The 24,950-nt window shown below is 40.7% G+C and overlaps 1 protein-coding gene across 1 annotated transcript in view; it reads right to left on the minus strand.

Annotated features, from left to right (window-relative positions):
- Positions 1 to 10,826, minus strand: part of PLAGL1 (PLAG1 like zinc finger 1) — a 28,502-nt gene extending 17,676 nt beyond the window's left edge. Inside the window, exon 1 of the mRNA XM_057364834.1 lies at positions 10,782 to 10,826. Within this exon, the coding sequence (XP_057220817.1) occupies positions 10,782 to 10,800 (19 nt within the window). The 5' untranslated portion in view covers positions 10,801 to 10,826. The remainder of the gene's footprint in view (positions 1 to 10,781) is intronic.
- Between the last annotated feature and the right edge of the window lie 14,124 nt (positions 10,827 to 24,950).

Raw genomic sequence — 24,950 nt, forward strand, 5'->3', positions numbered from 1 at the left:
TGCCACCAGGTCCTTAACCAATCAGCAGCAGAACATCATTTTTTACACCCAGTTTGCTAAAAACTAGATACTTATCAGGACCTCCTTCCTGCGTTTTCTCCAACCGCTGCTTTCAAGTGAGACTTTACAGTACCTGAGCGTTTCAGTGGCCCGCAAGAAGCCCGCGGTGTGATTGCGTCCCCTGTGAAGGCAGAGGTAAATCACTCCTGTTCAGTTGTCCACTTCAATCAAATGCACTCTGTGACAAACGACCAGCAGCTGAGCAGACCTCGGCTTTCACTGCACTGTTTTGCAGCATTAGAATTAGCTCCCATGTGCAGAGGGAACAAAGATCARTGTACACAGCAGCCCAAATCCTAGCCTAATTACAATCATAAGATTTGCATAGCAAACAACAGTAATTTATCCCAGAGACAAACTGTTAGCCTTGTTCAGCTTTCACACAGAGGAACAGTGCAAAAACGCCTTCTGGATATTTTCTGTACATTGCACGTGCCAGTTTTAGTTCTTCATACCCAAAGGTGCATGAGAGTTTTCCTGCCATGAGGTTTGTTTTGCAGCACACTGTGCTGGAAAGGTTTGAAATTGCTTGGTCTGCAAATTATTTGGCAAAAAATTCAAAGTACTCAATTAGCAAACACTTAATCACAAGTTATTTTCCCATTATTGTAGGCCACTGACACACAGTCTCTCAGTAAAAAACGTTAAGAAAGAAACATTATATCCTAGGCTTGATGTGCAATATGAAGCTTTTAATTGATTAATCATTGACTCTACACATATTAAAGTAAAATAGAACTTGTTATAATTATGAAAGYTCTGAATAATTTTATTCAAACACCATTAACTTCTGATATTTTGTTATGCTAAATAGTCTACTGATTGATCTTTATTTAACTGTAATAACTGATCCCTAGCCCAGCATCAAAATGGGCAAACATTTCCTCAATGTCTCCTTTTCATGTCTCTTCTACGTCATACACCAAAACCTTGAATGAGTAGGCATATAATTGCTCAGCTCTTCATGCAAAAAAARAGAAAAAATAAATCAAGAGACCACACTCCAGGCTGACTTTGCAATCGTAATTKGTCACATGGATAAAGACTAAAAACTCGCACTTCTGTGCATGACACAGTGTATTATCTGGGAAGCAGGCCCTGCACACAAAATAACACCACCCTCACAAGGAAGGGGGGGAAAAAAGGCACAAATTTAGTCCTATGTGCTTGACAGGTAAACCTTAGATTTCCAGCAGTGAATTCCTATGTCTTTGACACATGGAAACCCTGAAGCCTCGCAGTCTCTACCTGGTGGCACCAGTACAGAAATTGTGGACATGCTGCTGGGGCAGTGTTGGTCACTCACCAAGACCTTGTGCTACCATGTTCAGGCTTTCTGGTGAGTGAACAGGAGCACCTGAGATGCAGGTGAAGGGCGAGGAGGAGTCCTGCTCCTGTGCAGAACTGAGCAGCACATTGCAAGTAAATGCTTTGGGGCCCCCTCCCTGAGAAGGAGAACTGTAGGTGGTTTGCAAACATCCCAGAAATCATTCTGAACATTAAACATATTCATGGGAACATGACCTCACCCCACTAAAATGTAAAACTTTAAAAATGAGTTACTATATTTGTAGACAGAAACAGAGAAAGAGAACAGCAAACATGCCTTACTGCCACCCCACCCCATACATTTAGTCAGACCAGCAGGTCAAGCTAACTCCCTAAAACTGGGACCCAGCACTGGAGGTGAACCCAGCCCTCGGGCACCCTGACCCAGCCACTGATCTGCAGTGATACCTTCCCTCACCTCCATCCTCCCTGTGCCTTTGCTCCCAAGAAGAATGAAGATTCAGAGGGATACATGCTTGGGTTTCCAGCAGTGGGAGATCATCTGTCAAGGGACCTGCTCCTTTCTCACAGGAGCATGATCTTGACCAGCTGTTCTTATGGAAGAATGCCCCCAGAAGGGAGGCTCAGCACTTATCTGTCTGTAAAGAAACCTAACAGAAAGCATGTGTGCATTTTCCTGGCAGACACAAGCTCCAATATGTAAATTCTTCCAAACTCCAAAACTATTTCTTACACAAACACATACAAGATAACAACAACTATGATTCACTACTAGTTCCTAATAGGGAGTCATCGTGATGACAGCTGAGCACATCTGGGAACAKTAAGTTTTTCACCTGGTGGCCATGAAGTATTACAACAGGCATAGCCAGAAGGAATTTAAACAGCTTTCCATAAAAAGTCCATCTCACACCAATCCCAGTGAGGCTTTCTACTGTGCTCACTCTGTCTAGCAAATTTTAGAAGCAAAACAGTTACGGAAACCTCAAGGAGCACGGCTGGGCTGTGAAATTCAGCAGTTTCAGCATGTTTCCATGAAGGCTGTGCAGCAAAAGCATACCTGTGCTCTGCTGTATCTTACAACTGCACAGCTAGGAGGAAAAGCAGTTACCTTTGTTGTTTGAACAGCTGAAAAGGCAGTAACTTACACATGTTTCCTGCAAAATTAAAGGAGAAAAAAACCCCTAACAAACCCAAAACACACACAAACAAAAAACCCAATAAACCAAACAGGAGGGAAAGTATGTAGGTGTGTTTATCAACTTTAACTTCACTGCAGTCTGACCRACTACTTTATCAAAGTTCTTGGTATGTTCATCCATCTAAAAATGACCTTGAGGTCAAAAGAATTCATTGATTGATTGAATGCTAATTAAAAAAATAATCTTTTTCTGGCTATTCTTGGGATAAAACTCACGTGTTACATTTCCAGTACACCACATGGGGTTTGGTTGTTATCAGAACCCCTATACATAAATGAGCACAGTTCAAGTGAAGTCACCTCCCATAGTTTACATGTAATAGCTGCTAATCAGTGCAAACAAAGAGACTCCTCTCACTGCTGAAAGCTCAACACATTTCAAACAATCAAATTGAAAAATGCAGTTGGATTTTCTAGGGTTTTTTTTTTCCTTCTCTCCCTTTTCCCTCCACTGTCTTGGCATGAAGTCATATAAAATTAGATCCAGAAACAGGGAAGGAGGTTAACAGCAAACTCACAGAAACAACTACTATTTTTTATGAGAAAGAACTTCAGTTAGCATAGCATGGTCCTATGAAATGCCCAGCAAACRCTTCCTGAGAGGGAAGCCTTCCTGYTGCACTCTGGCCACYTTCCCCAGCAACCATCCGACCWGGTGCAARGCTGTGATACCTTCTTGCTTTCTGTCTTCACTAGCACTGTCCAAACTGTGCTGCTTCATACTGCAGATAGCAGTACAGTATGACTGAAAAACCCCTTTTTCACAGAAACACAGAGACCCACCAAGACAGTCATATTCAGAGTGCTCACAAGCACCCCGTGGCTCCTGGCTCACATTTTGGATCCCCTAACCTGCATCTCCCACACCACAGATTCCACCTAACCACAGCAGAATTATTTTATGTTTCTCAAGCACTTTTCTTTTTGAGAGATTTTTGGCAGGACAGTTGATTTATTTTAGTGTCAAATRTTTTAGTGGAAAGTGTGAATGGTACTGTGGCAGATCAACACAGACACCAGAATCTTCCACGTTTGTTCTAGCAGAAAAAACCCCAGGCACATATGTCTTCCTAAATGCACATATTTATAAACACACGTGCACGCAGCCCCACACACACCACATTAAGTGCATTTATACAGTCAACAGTTTTATTAAGGGTAGGTCAACACCAGTTTCAATTCTGATAAATGAAGTGCAACAATTACAATGACTAAAGCTTAGTATCGATTAGTATTTCCAAGCCTTGCAACATTCCCTTAAAAGGAATTCCCTTAGACTGGGTCTCTTGCTCCTTCATTGAACTTGGTTGTTACTGGACACCAAGACCAGATGTTGTGTGGCAGAAACTGGAGGAAAGCTTGGTGACAAAAGCTACCTCTCCTAAGAAAACCACTCCAAATCAATACTTGATTTTCCACTGATGATACAACTATCAACATGGASTTGTGGGAACTTTACCAGTAAAGACACTAACAGCTGGGATATTTCCAGCTGCTTACTGTAAGAAAGAACCAGGCAGGTAGGCACATTTTGGAGAAGGAAATAGGAAAGATGCAAAGAGGAAGCATGGCTTGCAGACCAAAGAGATACTGTACTCATGCTGAGGCTGCAGAACTTGATGTCCTCAGAGGCACAGGTAACAGCCTGAMGAGAGCTACAGCTCTGGGGAATCAAAGGGCAGAGTTTAAACCACAGGACCCACTCTGCAGGTATTAGTCTGTGCACTTGGCTCCATTGACCTGTGAGTAGTCACATTATGAAAGAAGGAAGTCCACATGGAGAAGTGAATACATGGACACTTAAGACTAGTCAGGGSTGATACCTTGGAGAGCCAGTCCTGGAAAGAACACTCCAGTCCATATTACATTCAGTGGAAACTATTAATAAAACTGGAAAATGAGTTAACTTYCTCAGTGAGCCATCCAAACTTCCTACTGACCCAAGAGGAAAAAAAAAAGTTAATTCTTCTTTGGTCAATGAACACTAAAGTATATATTTAAAATACTGAAGTGAAGGAGTCTTCTTCTAAAAGCATTGGCTTTTATAAATGAAGGGTCATTAACAGCTTAGAACTGCTTTAGATCTTACTATGCATCCACCTCRTAACAGACAGCTTCTGTTATTCCTTGCTTTATTTCCAACAGGAAAAGCATGCTTGATTCCCAGCTTCTCTGGGAACAAAATGGGTAGGACACTCTCAGCCTTTATGATCCTGCTAATTATTTTCCTCTTTTAAGGCATGAAGTGATTTCTTTAAAAAAAAAAACCACATTGGCATTGGGAAGCTCTTCTACTAAACAAACACAAAAACATATTTCTGTGAAAAAATACTTGCATAAGCATGTATCGTATCTGTGTTTCCATTTACTTGTTTTCTTTTTCCTAAGAGCTAACATTTACTTATTTTTTTTCTATACTGAAGATTTTTAAAGGGAATCATAAGATCATTAGCTAACATCTTGACTGATATTGTASTAAAGAAATTATGTCTACCTGAGCTTCTTTAACAGACCGATTAAGAAAGAATAATAAAATTGGCAGCAACAAATTTGACAGCAGAAGAGCACATTTTCTTTACAGTAACTGTTCTCCYGAGGCATAAGGACAGCCCTGTAAGACACAGAAATACAAAGTACATGATTATAGATTATCATAGGAKAATTGAATGAGAGTTTCAAAAATGTGTGAGTTTCAAAAAATTGCAGATTTTTTCTACAGATGAAGCTCTCAACTCGAATTATAAAGTATCTCCATACAGCTCTATTTATTCTGCTGACAGGCATCTCAGTTTGAGATTAAAAAAAATCAAACACTTTCTACACTTCTGATTAATGCGTAGTTTCTTTAAATTATTTCCAAAAGTCACACACACACACAGAAAAATAGCAGTAGTCTCTATTACTAGAATCTAAGAAGTAATCTTGCAATGCAAAATTGCAAAGAATTTGTTCCTGTTTTCATACTTTCCTAGCTCGAAGAACAAGATCAACAGACGGTAAAGGCATCACCTTGGGAGAAATGCACCATACCTCAGATATGTAGTCATACACAGCTCYAAGTAAATATGCATGTTAAATAACCAGAGTTATACAAATACATATCTCACCTTGTATTTGGTATATTTTTATCTGTTGGTTAGAAATCAAATATTTTATACTTCTTCCACTTCAACACTGCCAATAGGTCACAACAATTTCATATTATATAAAGATGTTAGAAGAGGAAAAGGGGCAAGTGTCCTGCCAGAACATCCCTATGCACCTCCCCACTCACATCTGGCCAAGCACCTTGCAGTCCAGTAAGTTAAACACAACCCACTCTGCCTTGTCTTATCGCCTGAGGAACAGGGAACAAGTGCYACCTTCCGTGTCACACATGAATCATCCACTTTCTTCTCCATTACACCAACTAAAAAAGCCCCGATCAACTGAGCTTTCCAGGACCATGATTCTTATCAATTTGCACCATTACAAGTACCCAGGAACCCTCACTGGTCAACATTTTCATAACACATCTAGATTACAGCACTAAAAGGACCTACAAATACATCTCTTGTCCAACTCAAATGTTAACTTTATATTAGCTTTAGCTTTACATTTTAATGGCTTCCAATGCCTATCATGCATAAATACACTTAAGTAAGGTAAAAAAACATTCTTGACACATTTGGATAACAATAATGACAACATAGCCCACAAGCTGATATCTGCCTGAGTTCAGTGTTTTCACATCTTTGTCAAAATTATAAATGCATTTGCCTTTTTTTTTGGTATTTTTCTCTCTGAATATCTTGGAAACTTAACAGCAGAAGCCACAAGTAAACATGTTGATGCTCTACAGTTAAGCAATGTATTTTCATTTTAAGGATCACAAAGTAATCTGAAGAAAGCATGTTTGCATATGGAGCCCAAATTCTTCCAAGAAAAACAGATAAGTTATCTGCTGGGAAAAATGCAAAATGAGACAAAACTAGTAATACTRCTAGCTCAAAATCACTCAAAGAAAAAAATGCCAGACTGAGGAACACAAACTATTAAAAATACCCATGAAACTTCCCAAGGACTTTTCTCAAAATAAGGGGRCTACTTGAGAGTTTTCAAACCACTGCACATATGCACAGACACTTTTAATCAGGTTTGCAACACAAACACAGCAATTCTTACTAGCATTAAGAACTAGGCTGTGCGGCGGCAATTACTCTGCTCTGAGCTTGCCCTTACACTTAAAATAACAAAGGAAGAAATTACATTACTTAACTATTTTCCCTGCAATCGTAAGTGGGCCACACCTGAAAGTTGTAGCTGCAGGAGCCCAGAAATCTTTTCCTTCAGTCACCACAGAAACTAATATAGAAACTCTGGCGATTWGTTCTCCTGTTTTCAGTAGAAAATTTACATATGAATTACACACCAAATTCCTTTGGTCTAATAAACAGTTCTGCACTTGCACGATGAAGATACTGCTTCTTCATTATCATCCTTCYCTTGCTATTCTTTGTTGTCTTTACAAAAACCCTGTACACCTAAAGCCAGCAGCAAGCACAGTGGTATGTCCATCTTTTGCCTTGAGTCCATGCATGGAAAGAGGTTTGGAAATRTACCCTTACATTTCAAAGGACTTTAAGATTCCCAGATTTTCTGCCAGACAGGCCTGCTTGTTAGTCACTTGTGTGWAAGTATTAACACAGCAGTCTGTACCCATCAAGAAATCATCTGATGCAACTATACTGAATTCTCAAAGGCATAAAAAATTGCATACAGTAGCCTACATAAAACGACTGATGTTCAGGACCTGACTGGAAGACCCAAATACTGAATTATTTTCTATTACTTTTCATATTCATTAATCACCGTTAGATAAAGAGCAAATGAACACACACAGAGGCTAGAAACAGCACAAGAGTCACTTAGGTGTTTCCCATGACAGAATACAACTCAAACATTGGTTTTGCACTCAAGAACAGAAATGCAAACATTTCATAATTGCACTATGTATGGGAAATCAAAACAAACCTTACCTTATTTAAAATGGCAATTTTAGTAAAAAGTCAGGCTGCGCTAGTACAGGGTGGAAGGAACCACGCCGTCCTCCTTTGGCAGACTTTTCCAAATGCCCCTGTGTTCAACTAAGTCTAACTCCACTCTATTTTGTTTCCCCAGGAGGACCCATTCAGGACCATGTGCTCCTTTTCAGCTGTCAATAAACAGAAGCGGTGAATTCCCCAGCGCTTCACAGAGCTAGTTAGGCATAGCCATTCATTTCTTCAGGAAAACAGGGCATTGATTTCAGCAAATTCCCAGGGAGCAGCTACAACAAAGAGATCAAAGACCCACCTCCTTTCCTGCCTGGCTTTGGCCGGCTGGGCTGAGAGGAGCAGCAACAGGTTTCCCGAAGAGCGGGCTCTATCCCCACCGACTACTGCCTGCTCCATTCATGCCCATTGCCTTCCTGCATTCCTGGGACAGCCCCCGGCGCTAACCGTGACAAACCCCTACATTCAGGCAGCATAATATACTGCACACTAGTTCATCCAAGGATAAAAAGAAAAACAAGCTCCAAGGGAAGTCTGCTGCTTCCCCAACCAGCCGAGCCTCAGTCACTGACAGACATTTCATAAACGTCTTTTTCTTTTTCTTAGCTTCTCCATCTAAACCAGAGAAACACTASCTACCTCAAATTCATTGTGCTGAAACTTCTCTGGAATGCTGGCTCTTTTTTTGATTTATTTCCACAAGCTTGAAGTCTTAGCTGCTGGAGTTTGARGTCTAGCTGCAGCAGCCCTTGTATTGTGCAACCATGACATTTTCTTTGTGCAATTTCTCCCAGACTGCAGTGGGTTTTTTCCTAAGGAATCTAAGGGAGTTTGTTCTAGTTTGGTTAGGATTTTTGCTTTTTTAATAATGCATCTTGTCTTCATTAATGTAACCTGGAACAAGATTTTTAATGCTAGAATTTGACCTTGGTTCRATACAAGCATTAGCAAAAGATGATGCTGTGGTCAAGCTGAAGGTGATTAGGCTACGTGTCTATTGCTAAACAGTAAGAGACAGAGACCTGGTGCTGAGACCATCTGGCATCAGCTCCACGTATCTAAATGCTCCTCATCCCCTTCTCTTTTCCTCTACAAACATTTTGGTTATATCCAAATTCCTTACTTGGAACACAGTCTGGTAGATATTATCCCTCAAACACACCCTAGTGTTTGTTGCTTGTTAGTATAGGCTAGTACTGAGCTCACAGGCTGGCCCTGAAGTATTTATTTATATACATACAGACATAAAGATGTAAAGTCAATTCACACTTGTAAAGATTTGCCACTTCATTCTTTAGCAYTCTCCTAAAGACACAACTTGGTGCTACTACCTTCACCACTATCAACTACACTACCATCACAAACACCACATGCACRTGTGCTCCCACCAGCTGGAACCTGGAAAGTTCCCCCAGCACTGGTACTGCCTTCAGGCCAGTCACATGGCTCCAAGTGAGAAGACAAATGTCTGTCCTGCYGACATGAGCAAGTATCACAGGACCTGGAACAGCACAAGCAGTACAATATGGAGAAGACCAGGGACAGGYGGCAGGGATGACTGCTCACTGCACAGAAGACAGCCRAGGACACAAGGAGATGCAGAACTGCAGAATTACTGAAGCTGCATGAGACCTGTGACGATCAACTAGTCCATCCTCTTGCTGAATGCAGGCCCTTTAATAGCATTACCCAGGGCCTTGTCAAGCTGTATCTCAAGTACAGTGAGGGCAACTCCAGCACTTCCCTGGACAGCCTATGCCAATGTTTGATCCCCAATGAAAATTCCCCTTGCATCCACAGGKGTCACCCCTGAAGCAACTTGTGGCTATCGCCTGTTGTCCTGYCACAGTGCAGGCTTGGGAAAAGTCTGTTTCCAAGTCCTGCTCTAAAGCCACCATTTCTGTACTGAAAGACCATGACTAGATCCCCATGAGCCTTCTCTTCTTCGAGCTGAACATGCCCCACTCCTTCAGCCTCTACTCAGGTGACAACTTCTCTAACACACTGATTGTTACAGGGGAACATGAGAGAGGTATACTGTTGCTGAGCTGAAACCAAGAAAAATGAAACTTCCAGTGCAGAAAATTTCTAAAACAGACAAACATCTGAGTACAGTTGAGGAGTCTTCACCACAACCCCTGTGCAGACACCCTGCCCTCTCTGCTTTAAAAYATCGCTCCTGATAACAGTTTTGCCTGTTGTATACAATAGAATCAGACATATTACATTCCTTATTTTAGAGTTCTCCCTGTATCCAAATAGCAGTTAAGCATGCCCCCAAAATTGCCAGTTCACAGATAAAATTTTAAAAATTCACTTTCACAAATAACTTGATCTTGAAGTATATGTATCCTCTCCACAGATAGTTATTATCGGCGATTAAGCCACTGATGGTTTTATATTCATTAACTGATTACAGGTATTAATGAAACTTAAAAAAATCCAAAAGCTGTTTTCTTTCTTCCTCTGAAGAATGATAAAATGTGTGTCTGAAATGTATTTCTCTTATATTGCACAGTGTGCAGCTGGGCAGCCCTTGGAGGCAATGACAAAAAACGGCAGCTGAAGCACTGGAAGGACTCCAAAAAAAAAGCATGTAGATTAGATCAATAAGCATACAAAATGTGCTTAATGCTTCATATAGCTTAAACTGGAGAGAGAGAGTGCAAGTATCAGGGAAACATGAGCAGCAACATTTCATGGTGGTTATGACAGCAAAGTATAAGGATATGCTGCTTGTATATTCTTGTCTGTTAAAAAGAAGGACCAGTAATAGTGATAGGGCACATATCTGGTTGTGACTGGGATAATGATGCCTTGGAAACACAGGAGTTAAATGCACAAAATGATTAAAAAACCCCGAGCACATCACTCTGTAGTAATCTGGGATGGTATTTGTGCCAAAGATAGATAAAACATTTTAGACAGAATTGCAATTTTAAGTCTCAATGAACCAGTCTGTTCTTATACTTGGGCCAGATTTTTACAATTTTACTCATATTAAGTCATGCTTCACTCCAAGAATAATCCCGTTGATTATAATGGTAATATTGTTCCACAGATGTCTCAGAAGAAACRCAAATGTAAAAGCAGACTTTATACTTCAGATAAAAGACATCAATCATCCGTACATCTGGGAATCCGATAAAAACATATGGCACAAAAAAATTACTGTGGGATGATGGAAATGTACTTACAGAGCAGGTCTGTGGACATGTTTACAGATCAGGCAAAGGAAACCTACACAAAAWAAATGAAAAAAGAATTATCAGTTTTCTGAACTAGCATTACTCATGATTAAATCTCACACTAGTAATCATATGCACAGTCTTTTAGTTCTTTAGGAAATAAGGACAACCTATCTACAGAAATCGAGAAGAATTTCAATTTATAGAGAAAAAAGGAAAAGAAAAACTGATTCCACTTCATTTCACAGACCAAGTGAACTGACAATATTAATGTAATACATTTTAATTAAGAGGAGTTCACTGTATTCCATATCTTCATTAACATTTATTATTACAACAGAATTTTCAAGCATCATGTATTTTACCCCACTGCATGCCATTCTGTGTTTAAGCCAGATATTTCTGGTATTCATCCTATCAGTCCTCACCCTTGAAGAGTCAAAGAGAATATTAACCAAATATAAGATATTCTATTTGCTCTCTTGAGAGACTTCTGGAAACTTGGTTTTTTGCTGAACTCATTCATCTTGTTCCCTTCCCACTCATCTGCTGGTTTTTGACTGAGATTCTACTATAAGCACAGAGGAGCAGAGTCTGAGTTTTCTGTAGTTGTCTGAGCAATCCCAATGACACACGGGTATCCCAATGACTGAATAAGGCCACTTGCGGCTACAGAATTATAATASATGGAATAATAAGGGAAAACCCAAATAACAGTACAAATCACATCAGTGAATGCCATTTTATGCCTTGAAAATTTCAGGTGGTGTTTGAAATGGTGGATGGCATTGGTGTGTTGAGGTGGTGGATATGAACCAGGGTCATTGAAAGACATCCAACAAGGTGAAGTGCCAGGTCCTGCACTTGGGTCACAACAACCCCAGGTAGCCCTACAGACTTGGGGAAGAGAGGCTGGAAAATGGCTGGGCAGAAAAGGACTTGGGGGTGCTGGTCCACAGCAGCTGAACATGAGCCAGCTGTGCCCAGGTGGCCAAGAAGGTCAATGGCAGCCTGGCCTGGATCAGCAATAGTGTGGCCAGCAGGAGCAGGGCAGGGATTGTCCCCCTGAACTTGGCACTGGTGAGGCTGCACCTCGAATCCTGTGTCCWGTTCTGGGCCCCTCACTACAACAAAGACATCGAGATGCTGGAGAAAGTCCTGGAAAGGGCAACAGGGTCAGGGAAGGATCTGGAGCACAAATCTGATGAGGAGCAGCTGAGGGAACTGGCAATGTTTAGCCTGGAGAAAAGGAAGCTCTGGGGTGATGTTATGRTCCTCAACAACAGCCTGAAGGGAGGTAGTTGCCAACTGGGATGAGTCTCTGCTCCCAAGCAACAAGTGACAGGACAAGAGGAAACGGAGAGTCTAGGTCAGATAYTAGGAAAAAAGAAAGAGAAAGAGGTGTCAGGAACAGGCTGCCACGGAAAGTGTCCCCATTCCTCTGGATTTTTAAAAGGCACATAAATGTGGTGCTTAKGGAGACATGGTTTAGTGGTGGACTTGGTGGTGCTTTGTTAATGGTTGGACCGATGATCTGAAGGGTCTTTTCCAACCTTAAGTATTCTATGGTTCTATGAAAACCTGACTGATGAAGACAATAGTATTTTGTTCCTGACTGAAGTGAGTCAAAGAAAACATATTCAATTTTAAAAATACAATGATCATTAGGGAGATACTCCCAGATTAACTGGAGCTGGCTGCAATAACTGAGCTGTGCTATGAGAAAGCAGCAGTGAAGGGGCCCACATGCTAGCATGACATCAATGAGTCCTCTTTCCAGATAAAACAGGCATGCTGAGAACAGGCTTCCTAAGCAGCAAGTGCCCTAGTCTGATTTCCATCATCCAGAAAGCACTATTTTTGAAAAAAAAATCTACTCTGCAGTTTGACTCCATTCTGGCTGAGAGCAAGACTCTCATCTGTGGTGCTAGTTTCTAAAAACTTAGACCTTGCAGAGGAAACAGTGAACTTTAATAGCATCCATATGTGACTGTACACACACCAGCCKTTGTCATACCCAGAAACAGCAGGCTACATGTTGTCACTGTCAAAGCAGTGCCATCAACTAATAAAGATATAATTTTCCCCACTGAATGATTTAATTGTGCTGGCACTCAATCTGCAGGGCAATTAGCTGGTAAACCACCACAACACAACCAGCTCTTCCCTCCCATACGGTTTGAGTTACTAGTGTATACCTTCATCCTGCCACACCTGGTCTGCAGCACTCTCCTGTCACAAGAAAGTGCAGCCTCAGTCCATGCCCTCCCTGGACCCCACACATCTTCCATCCAGCCATGTTGCAGTGACACTGTAGTCCATGAATACCTCAAACCAAGGTTTGGTTGAGCTATTCAGTGGTGTCATTTTGGAGGTAAATCACCAAAGTGTTTTTCTTCACAGGCCACAGAAGCCTGAGAAACTTCTTCCCCCATTACAGCTCCCTGGTGAAGTACTATTAGCAGTGGTAACCCCAAAGTGCCCAAGTCCAGCCCTTGGGAAGGGCACAGAAACTACAGATCAAGAGTGAGTATCTCTGTGAGGGCACCCCAATCACTGCAACACAGCCCATTCACTCAACAGCAGAGCAGCAGGAACTGCTCCTCTTCCAGCAGCTGCTTCAGACAGTATCTCTGACAGGGTGAGGATAAGTACAGCAGGGTATTTGCAGGGACAGGGGAGTTTAAGCAGAGCTACAAGCTCCTTCATAAGCTGTGTCAGTTCCTACCTGCAGTTATCCTCAATATGGACCCAGAACTGCCTGTCATTTTAGCTGCACAAAACCACACCATAAATCCCTCCTTCCYCATGGGCATGAGGGCACCCCCTGTGCAGTGTATTGTCCCCAGACCAAGGGGGCTCCAACACAGGCAGAGCTGTGGCAGCCACATATGCTGTGCCAACCAGGCACAGTGCCTGGCAGTTTCTGGCCACATTGGTCACTTGACCATCTAAACTCAGATGGTTGGCCAGTGGCCATGCTGGCCCCAGTTTAACATTGGCCAATCTTCTGTGTTTTCACTCCTCGTAAACCACACTGACCTTTAGACAAAGTGTTGTAGGTATATTGGCCAAATCTGCTGTGCTGCCCACACGGTCAAAAGCAGTTGTTTGCTGTTGCTCTTAAGTATCATCCTCTCTCATCAATGAATGGGCAGAAGAGGAGGAGAAGCAGAGTAAAAGATGTTTCTTGTACATGAAAATTGCTCCACAAAAACGTGAGGCAAAGCCTAGTTTTTTACAGAGTTCAGGTATCAGGGAAATAGCTTATTAATGTAGGTTGAGTAGGACTTGATGGGTTAAGTATAACAGATGGTTAACAGTGAAGAGATAGCAAAGCTGTGATTAAGGCAGTTCGGATGATGAAAATTCAGTGCTTTGTGGTGATAGAAAGTGGTTTGCACCTGTTAGAGGAAGTGGGGATGGGTTCTGCACTGCACTAAGAGAACRTGTCACAGTGTATTTTGTACAGGAGCCAGGATTTTAGGGTTTGGGTTATTTTCAGTTGCTCCACCATTGCCAAAAATTCACAGATGATGCATTTTGTGTTTTACAAGTGACTGTAGTGGGCACACTGTGAGCATGTGTGATTCAGGATAGATGATACACATGATGGTGGTGGCACTGCTCTGGGATGTCGTGTCCACAGTGGGAAAGGMAATGCCTGTTACCAGTTCTTTTCTGGCACAGAAGATGTGGAWGTAATGAAATCAGGCAGCAGTTTCCAGTCATGGTCCATGAGGAGGACCTACACTGAGGATTAAGGTCACTGCTGCACCAGAGGAAAGGTGACCCCCACAAGGAAATGCACAGCAAGGGAAACAAACCTGCACAGGACCTCTGGGGCTGTTCATGATGCATGAGACATCTGTGAGGACTGCCAGCAATGGCCTTGATAACTCGCTTTGCTTACCAGTGGTTCACACTGGGAGGCAGCAAGAGGGGCAGCGAAGACCCCACTTTCTATAGCCACGGCCAGTCATGCAGATTTCTAGCAGGATGACAAGTTTTTAACCAAACAGCACTTGTTTCACTGGCCTTGAAGCTCATCTTCACCAGAGACAACAAACTCCATGGTAAGGGAAGCCAGGAAACTGCTCTGTGAGGGACCTTTGCAATGTCTGCAATGCAAGACTACAACTTGTTGTTCAAGATAGCTGCCTTGCATGTCACACACAAGGATTCTCATGTGGCTTCACGTGACAGAGCTCTTCCACTGACCTCTCCTTCCGAAGRTGTACATCTATCTTCCCTGGCATCGTGCCACAGAAAGCCAAAGGAAAAGCAGGCACAGATGTGGGAAGAGACCTAAGTGGCAATGACAGGAAAAGCTTTCACACTGTGGGTGATACCCTTGTGCTTGCATCAGGATGCCATCTGTAGATAATAAGAGAACACGCTGCCAGCAAGAGACCTATGCCATGCAGAGACAAAACATGGATCAGAGCTTTTGAATTACAAATCCACTGTGAGTTCAGCATCTGCCCCCCACCAAGTCCTCAGAGGGCATTACAGAATTCATTACATTGCTTTCCACACACAAAAAAATGACAACTGTCAACACAGGCATACACTTTGTAGTGCTCTGACATTATTCAGCCCCCAAATGCACCTCAGTTTCATGCTGCCCACCAAACAGGCACATTAGCTAACCAGCCACCAGGAGACTCTTCTCATGATAAGAACAGATGAGACTCTTCTCATCTGTTCACCTTACTCATGCAGCTGGAAAGGGACACCGCTATACTTTGGATACTCGGGAGAATGCCCAGCACAATTGATTTACAGAATTCACAACAGTCTCATGTAAATAACATTGACCTAAGAACCTTTTATCATATTGTAACTGAGTAAAGGAAAAATACAAGTAAATGTATTTTTTCAAGACACCTCTGATAAATAATACTGTTGCAAATGTCTAAAATACACAAGCAGAGATGTGACAGGAAAACCACACTTAACCTACTTACACTGAGATTAAATCAGGAAGGACTCTCTTTCCCCCACTACAGAAATCGGTTGCTGGAGTTTAACTTTCAGCACACCACAGGTTGCTTCTATCAGAAGAAAACATACCTTCAGGAGACAACACATCTATCACATAGCATTAGCATTCCACTGGTGTCCCTACTTGAGTTCTTTTGGCTACTGCTAGTGCTGTGCTGGGCTAACTGCTGACAGTTCCTCTGCTCCCATATTCATGAACAAGAAAGAAAATAATAATTATATAGAAATTATCTAAGATTAACAGAGTACTAACAAGGAAAACTGAATATGCAGGGCCAAAATCTCCATTAGAGAAACCTACTCAGAATTTCTGAAGTTTGTGTTAGTCCCACATGTACCTCCACATCAGGATTTGGTGCATGCTAARGACAACTCATCAAAAATGCCCAACAGTGATACTCTGTAGATTTTTAATCTATCACATGTGGAGTTGCTCAACAGTGAAAAGTATGAAATTATAAATCACATTTTTTACAACACAAAATAGGATAATTTGTACTTCTACAATTACTTGGTTTGATGGTTTATTTTTTTTTCAAATAATGGAATTATTTTATAATTACAAAATTTTACAATTACGAAACAGAATAACTGTTTTGCCATTATGATATACTTTATGCACAGGATTCTTCATCTTTATTTAAGCAAAAAACTTGAGCAGTGTAACATACAAAAGCTTGTGTCCCTGATCCAGAAATCTAGCTCACTAATATTGCAKGAGTTCCCTAGGTAAGTCTTATTTGTAAATGCAAAAATAAAGAAAACCCCAAATTATAAATGTGATATCTTTCTCTTTAACAAAGGACTATGCAGAGGTAAAAGAATTGTACAAAATCATAAGGCAGACCATGCATGGATAAAAGTCACGCACTCAAGGATGTCTTCTCTAATGTATTCACTAAGGATATAWTGTATAACTTCATGATAAAGTTTTAATTTGTGTTTACACACGCACGGACACTACACAAATGCATAAGCTGGTCCTGCTGCWGAAGGAAACTTTATATACACATCTCTACAGATTAAATGCCTTTGTATGCAAGCAACCGGGACCCTTGTCAGTTCCCCGTGATTTATTGATAATTTTTGGACCCMTTGGCTAATATTTTGGCAAAGCTATACTGAGCATTAAATTTGGATACATAAAAAAGTCCTGCCATGCCATTCCCTCCACCAACCAATCAATATTCTGACCTGGTTATGATCACTTGAACATGTAGCATCATCAAATATGGTCCACACATGGGCAACTAATCTATTCAAGTCTGTTTTCAGTTTAAAGCAAAAACCCCCCAATTTTCATTAAAGGTAAATACATTTTATATCCTGTGTTCTGAAACAAGAAACAAAAATATCAACGAATTCCACTCCATGTTTCAAAGCCAGTTCTCCCATTCTGAAAATGGCACAGTCTCTCACCATAATTTTCCCAGCCTTTATCACTTGATACTGGTCTATTTTGGTCAGCAAAAAACCTGTGGCAGATAAGGCATCAAAAACAAGTCTTTGCCCATCTTCAATGGCCTGATAACAAGAAATGCTACTAAATAGTATTTTTATTTAAAATATAGTAACACAAGTGAGAAAAATTCCTAGGGAATGATACCAAATGGCATCTCATGCCAGCTTGCCTTACTGAGGGCTGCTCTTGTTTGGCTTTGCAAAGCACTCAGCAATTTGACTGCAATCCAGCAAAGCAATTCTTCATTTCCCATGTTTTTTCCACCATTCACTTGCAGGGAACTATTTGTACACGTGAAGACAAACCTACACTCCATATTTTGCTGGGTCAGGATCAAGGCACCAACAGTCTTTCTGGATCCTTATTTTCTTATGAGAATTGGATAAAATGAGCTAAAAAAATAAATCTTGTAAGYGTGAGCTTTAGAAAGCCTCAAGACCCAGGAACATTCCTAAAATAATTTGCATTCCACAGCAGCAGGGCAAAACCATTTCCATTTCAATGAGCCCGTRGAGAGGACTCTGGTCTACTGGCTGAAACTCAGGACTGAACCCCAGCATAAAATAAACACCAAACCCACTTGCATGAGGTCACGTGAAAAAGCACCTTTTCCTGCTTCACTTAATACCTTGGCTAAACTCTTTTTCATCACTTCAGACCTGCATCTCAACACTCCTTTCAAGAAAGGCACTGCCACTCCTCTCTGCTGGACAGACKGGTCAGCAGGGAGATTTCCTGTCCCTTTCCTGCATCATCCTCAAGCAGCTGTCCCCAAAGATCCAATAAGTGTGTGGCTTCAGAAAAAGGTTTGACAAAAACTTGGGCATTAACACTCACTCCTTTCATAAGCTTGATACACATAAAACACACTAGCAGCTGAAAACTTTCCCAGTGTGGTGAGCAAAACCCACAGCRGAGRCAGACAGACAAGTTCCCACACGGTRCAACTCTTGTGACCAGAAAGGGGGATATACATTTAGCCAGTACTTCAGCAATCATAAGAACAGATTTGTCATCTGAAAGCCAACACCTTACCTCACACATCTTGCTTARATTATGGTAATCTAAAACCTCCCACCCACAAAATGCTCACCAACAACATCACCCAGATGCATTCTAAGCACTATTGCAATAATGTGATGCAGTGTGTAATGTTGCTGCTATATTATGCAAATACTTATATTCAAATGATTTGGTCAAATCCCACTTCTCACTTTTGCTCACTCTCATACATTTTCAGCAGTTTTAAATTTCAATGCTGTGAAATGACTAATTCGTTCAGAAACTTGTAAAAGTGAGGAAGTTTTACCTGAAAAAGAATTTTGGGTCAATAATATTAGTATTTTTCAATTATTTTAGATACAAAGTGATCTTAACGGTGATTCCAACCAATTAAGCAGCTTGGTCTCTTTAGCTGCTTCATAAAAGCTGGATGTCTATATACATAAATTATATATCAAAGCATAATTAATTCTCTTTCACAGCTGTTTCTTAACAGCTTCTTGGCTAGTGGAATTGTTGGGGTTTTTTTCTCTCCACTCCTAAAGGCCTCAAATACTTAAAGAGATTTGCTTGAGCTGCCTGAAGTAAGCAATGATAATATGAATATATCCTCATAACTCTAAAGCATAAGCAAAGAGTTTTCACTAAGAACTTAATACTCCAGGCARAGAGACAGCAGGGGCTGATTTGTTTTAATTAATGCTACAAGACATATAGTGGGTAACAGCTGCCTGTCACACCCCTCCATTTGTTTGCTTCAACCTGCACGCTCAGATTTTCTTCAGACAGCAGCTGGACCTGTCAGTGGCAAACTCAGCAGCAATACTGCCTACATCCTTTCCCTCCTGTTCACAAATGGGGACTGCCTGGAGAGGGATACTGCACGAAAAATGCAACCTACCACTTCATATGGTACAGAGGCAMGGGATAATTATTAGAATTAATTTACTGAAACTATCCATCACATTAACTGCCAGGGACTGATTCTGTTGCAACTAAACTGAAACTTGAGGAGTGATTTCTTACTGCTTTCTCTTAAAAGGTATCTTAGTTTTAGGGGTTATATTTTCATAGTAGTGCCTAGAATGCCCAAGGTGCACAACTCTAAAAATCCTCCAAACGGTGCATTCATGCTTGAATAATGGAAGCTACACACGTTCCCAAATATTACTTGGCTGTTTCCTTAGTTTTTCCTTTGGTTACCAAGCCACTTAATGACTCAAAAAATCTGCAAATTATGGCTCACAGATTATTGCTCAATAAAAGCATATAAAGATGCAGATTATTCATATTCAGCATGGTAACCTGTGTCTCAGATAAAAGAGAGACAAAATGTTGCTCCCCATTATCAATTAAAGATAAAATGAACCTCTTGCTCTCTCATACTGAGAGCTTTTAACAAAGAGTCATAACTGGACTCCTGCCTTTCTGAGGTCTGGGCTGGAATTGCATGGTGTATAAACCTTTTGGGGATTTTGTGCCACTTCTTGCACATTGCTCAAACAAGAAGCCAAAAAAAATGCAGCGTTACATGCTTGTTTAAAATTTCATCCTGCAGGGCAAGGTTCTACTGTTTTCTCCAGCAAAACTGAAACTTGAATAAATTARAGGAGACTGTCTCTTCTCTACACATGCTTCCTTTTTTCAGTGAAAGAGAATGCAAAAGGAATTATGAAACCAGGTTAACAAGGCCAATGAAGAGCCCTGCAGAGACTGGTAAAGGAAGAGTTYGGCCACTACCTCCACAGAAGGGCAAAAATAACTTGATTTCAAGTGACCATTAATTCTCCTATCAATACCAAATTAAGAGCTTGGAGTATGGTGCACTGTAGATTAATGAATGCCAAGTGCAGGCAGACATAAACTACACCTTGTATTTCAGCAATTTGGCATTTTTATTGCAGTCACTTGTCTGTAAGCCAATTTTTCAGAGACAGCCTTGGAACCTGATTAACTTCTCCATGGACTCTAGAAATAAAGAACACCATTTCTTCATTTGAAAGTGATCCTGACATAGAAAAGTTACAATAATGTAGAAAAAACAAGTGATCTCTAACCTTTTATTAAAATTCACCACAAGGTCACTTGTCCTTATTTCTTCACCCAGTTGCATGACCTCTTCAACTCCAACCCYGGCTTTTGAAACATCCCTTCAGTATGGTTATGCGAGTTAATGAAGAATAACCTGAAACAACTCAGATGTTTGGCATTGGCACCTGYACCCCAAGTTACCAGAAGCTAGTTTAGTAATTTATAAAAACCTAAATGAACATATTCTGGCAGATGTTTATACAGGATGTCAGGTCTGTAAGTYGGAAGAGCTTAGGGTCATCTAAAAGTGCCCACTATCAAATAATTGTATGGTTTCTGTCAATGACTACCAAAGTGTATTTTACTTGTTACACCGTAACATTCTGATCTCCAGCATCTAGTACTATCTTAATAAAACACTTTCAGATTTCTAATGAATGGTCACTAATGACTTGMTAACCAGATCCACATTGGGAGAATCCATATGTTTCAAGAGTCAATGCTCTGCTGGGACAAACTGAAAGCACATGGTCACACTCTCCACAAGGATGCTGTCTTTAGTTCTTYTGTAAACCCCATGGATTCAAATTTTGAAGAATATCCTTGTCGAAATACATGATATTAAAATTAAAACTTAATGCARTTTCAGATTCTGGAACCCAAATATATTATTGGAAGTATGATAGCGACCATAACACCTAAGTAGATGTGTAACAATTTTATCAGACTGGAACTTAATACTCAAAATGATAACCTGACTATGGTCTTTCTAAATTAGATGATTATTTAATATATTCAAGAAGTTATCAGTGCAAATAACTGATCACAAAGATAATTCAGAGACACACACAGTCTAAAAAAAATCCATTAATCTGACAAGTAAAARTTTTCAAAGTAATATGTCATGCTAATATTTTTACAGATCAAAAAAGGCCATCATTCTACATTGTCTTCAACTATTTTGTAAGCTGYTTTTTTGATTTGGATAAAAAATACTTAAAATAATTTTATTTATAYTCTGTTTTCTATTAATTAGAGAACTCTATGCTCATTTTTGTAATATCTTATTTTACAATGTTGAGATTTTTGATGTTGATAAAAGGGGTATGAAAAAAAGTAAAAATCTGATAATTTTTTTTAAAGGACTGAGACTATAACCCCTTCTCAGTCAGGTCACTCTGATGACCTCTAACGTCCTCATACACACTCTGTAACTCAGTATTTCATCTTTGCTAGAGGTCTAGAGATCTATAAATATTTCACTGCATAGGTCCTGAAGCCTGCAGACTTGGAGACATCAACACAGACAAATCACTGAAACAGTAAGAACAACTTAAAGGAAAAAAATTATTTTCAAGCCTTATCTTTTCCATTAGAGTAAGACAAAGGGTGGAAAGCAATTTGCTCTCCCAGTTATCCTTGCTTTGTTTTCTGTCTTGTCAATCTCTCTGTTTTGGCCAGRGCAGCCTTTCTTCTTTTTATTCAATAAATGCTTGAAAACAAGGATAGATTTTTATTATCCAAAATCCTCCACAGAATCAGTGAAAAAACTGTATAGCAAATTCAATGATTAAAAAGGAACATAATTCCTTCTATCACTTACACAAAAATATTTGAGAGAGAAGAACAGCATGTAAATGTGCACAAGTCAAGCAAAGATGATTTCCAAGCGTGAAAATTATTCTTGTCCCTGGCAGCTGCTATGTGAGAAGTAATAAGGTCCAGAAGCCTTGCCAGGCACGACCAGTGATGAGAATATCATTACGATCCATCTGCAACCCCTGAGAGATGCAAAATGCCTCAGCAATCTTTTGTTCTAAGCAGAACTAGAATCCAAAGSAACAGGCTTTCAAGCCAGGACATAGTGAATGTCACCACATGAACACCTCCCTGACCCTCCCAAATGGTTTCGAATGAGGGCAAGCTGAGAATACCTTTCAGAACCACAGAATTTCGGTATCACAGATTTTATAGTGAATGTGTTTGCTCTGCCTGCATATTTACTTGCTTTGTGAGGAAAGAAGTGTTAGGTKTGTAAAAACAAGTGAGTCATGAACAAGTCAAAATATTTCCAGTAAACTTACTTTTGCCTGAATGCCCTGTTAAATGGTATTCAGGAGTTATATGAAACCAAAACATTTTGCAGACTTGCAACAGTTTCACTGGCTTGTGATGAATCAGTGCTATAGGCTGATTTTGCTGAAATTGTTAGTTTCAAAATCACAGAATCAAGTAGGTTGGAAAATACACCAGATCATGGAGTCCAACATGACCAATCACCACCTTGTCAACCAGACCAYGACACTCAGTGCCACATCCAGCCTTTCATTAAACACCTCCAGGCATGGTGAATCCACCACCTCCCTTGGCAGCCCATGCCAATGTCTAATCACCTTTTCTGAGAAGTTCTTCCGAATGTCTAACCTAAAACTCCCCTGGCCCAGCTTGAGACAATGTCCTCTTGTATTGTTGCTGGTTGCCTGGGAGAAGAGACGGATCCTCACCTGGCTACACCCTTCTTCCAGGCAGTTACAGAGAGGGGTAAGTTCTCTCTTGAGCCTCCTCTTCCCCAGACTAAACACTCCCAGCTCCCTCAGCTCCTCCTTGTAAGACTTGTGCTCCAGACCCTTCACCAGCTCTGCTGCCATTCTCTGGACAAGAGAAGTTGTTTCACTCACCTTCATCTAGGGTCTAACAGCCTAACTGCAGAAATCCTCACCTGACACATTTTTTCTTACTTTCAATGGCATCTGCTCCTGAGGACCAACATTGAGTGATCTATTCCCAATGTCTGGCACCACTGAGATGAGGAAGGGCTATCTGGCTACCAGGTTGACAGGAAGCAAATGATACCTCTACTCAGGATACCTCAAGYGCTAGTTTTCAAATTTCCCCTGAAAAAGGAAGGAGTGGTTTTGTCATAGTGCATTTGGACTCATTCTGGCCAGCAGCCCTGGTCTTTTTTTGGATGAGCCCTGAGRATACAAAAACATAGTGTTTCAGCAGGGAAATCACCTGCTGCCCTTTCTCACTGTGAGGGATCATTTAAGTCACTTGCCTAATTAATATGGGTGATTGCCGAGATACCTAAGCGCATTTGAAGCAGAAAAAAGATTACATTACATCTTCTTGGTTTGTCTTAATCACTTTAAAAGGGTTTAATGCCTTTTCCTTACTCAATTATGTAGGTGAGCCATGACTCCCAGCTCTAAAAAAAGAAAAAAACAGAAGCCAGAAAGCATYCTGAACTATGCATAGGACATTCCTGGAACATTACAAAGGTTGACTCTCCACACAGAAAGTTGAGCTAAGGTTGCTAAGACTAAATGAAAATTGAATTAAAATAKAACTCATGATTACAAAACAAATCTCTGGGGTTTTTAACTCCTACCTRTGAGTTTCTCTTTTGTTATGGCAATCCAACTTCAGTTATGTTTTCAATAACTTCTTTCTTTTAGCTAATACTTTCCAGCATTTTACTACCTTTCCATTGCCTTTTGCTTACTGCCTCTTTCCAGATCTTTGCTCAGCATCGTTACTTCCTTCCAAACTCTTTTGGGCTCTCTGCATGCTGCATCTGTGATGATGACTCTAGAGATAATCCCACCTGGAAAAGAAGGAACAGCTACCTCTCTAGGACAAAAATAAGCATTCAACTAATTGACCTGTCTTTATTATGTGATTCACTGGTCCTTCTACTGTTTATTACYGCAGGATAATATGATTAGACACTTAGTGTCTTCTTTGGACATCAACCTGTCAGGGCACCGGCAAAACTGAATTGTAATGCTATATAAATAACATGTTTATTCCTCAGTTTCACAGCGCTTTTATTGTAACCTTTAAAAAGCCATATTGAATCTTAAGTTCCTTTTTTTTCCAGGACATGACAAACTAAAGCTGTCAATCACATTATACAGCTGCAATGAGTGAAATAACATTCTAGCTAAGGTACACCAGCCAAACTGCAGTGGAAGTTTATAACAAAAAAATCACATGGGACTCTTGCTGTTGCAGTTCTCTCTGAAAGATACATGTGACACTCTTGTAGAAGACATCCTTGYTTCTGCTCAAGAGTCCCTCAACACCATTTACAGCAATGGGAACTTGGAAACAAGAGGCTAAGTGGAGGAGCAAAGTTTAATATTGCTCAATGCACTTAATTTTGCTTGCTGTTGTATAGGTTAGGACAGGTCAGACACTGCTACAGCAGTATTTTCCTAAGTGCAGTCTATTAGCTGTTGTTCTGCATTTGCTGCCAATTCATTTTTTGCCATGGTTCTTCTCATGATCCTTTGACGATCTAACTTTGACACGGGACAGTGCCTCACAACAGGATAAGCCCAGAAAATTTACCAATCTGTGGATGAATCTTACCATTCTGGGGTGACCAGAGCTCCCAAAGTGGCAGCACCTGACTTCCTCCAACACAGTTAGTGACACTGTGAAGATAAAGSACAGTGCCTTCTGCACAGTGAATGAGGTGAGCCAYTCCATGAGGTTTGTCTGGSTCCTCTGAGACACCCCTCAGCACAYAGAGCTGACATTTAGTACTGAAACATCTCTAAGTGCAACATCCAGGTCTGGGCAGCCATCAGCCTGAACTACCTTAACCATGAGCACAGGAACCCCCCTGCCCCACGTAAGGCAAAAAGAATACAAACACTCCTGACACC

Source organism: Malurus melanocephalus, unplaced genomic scaffold (genome assembly GCF_030028575.1).
Source record: "Malurus melanocephalus ecotype Western Australia unplaced genomic scaffold, MMel_1.1 scaffold_43, whole genome shotgun sequence".
Lineage (NCBI taxonomy): Eukaryota > Metazoa > Chordata > Aves > Passeriformes > Maluridae > Malurus > Malurus melanocephalus.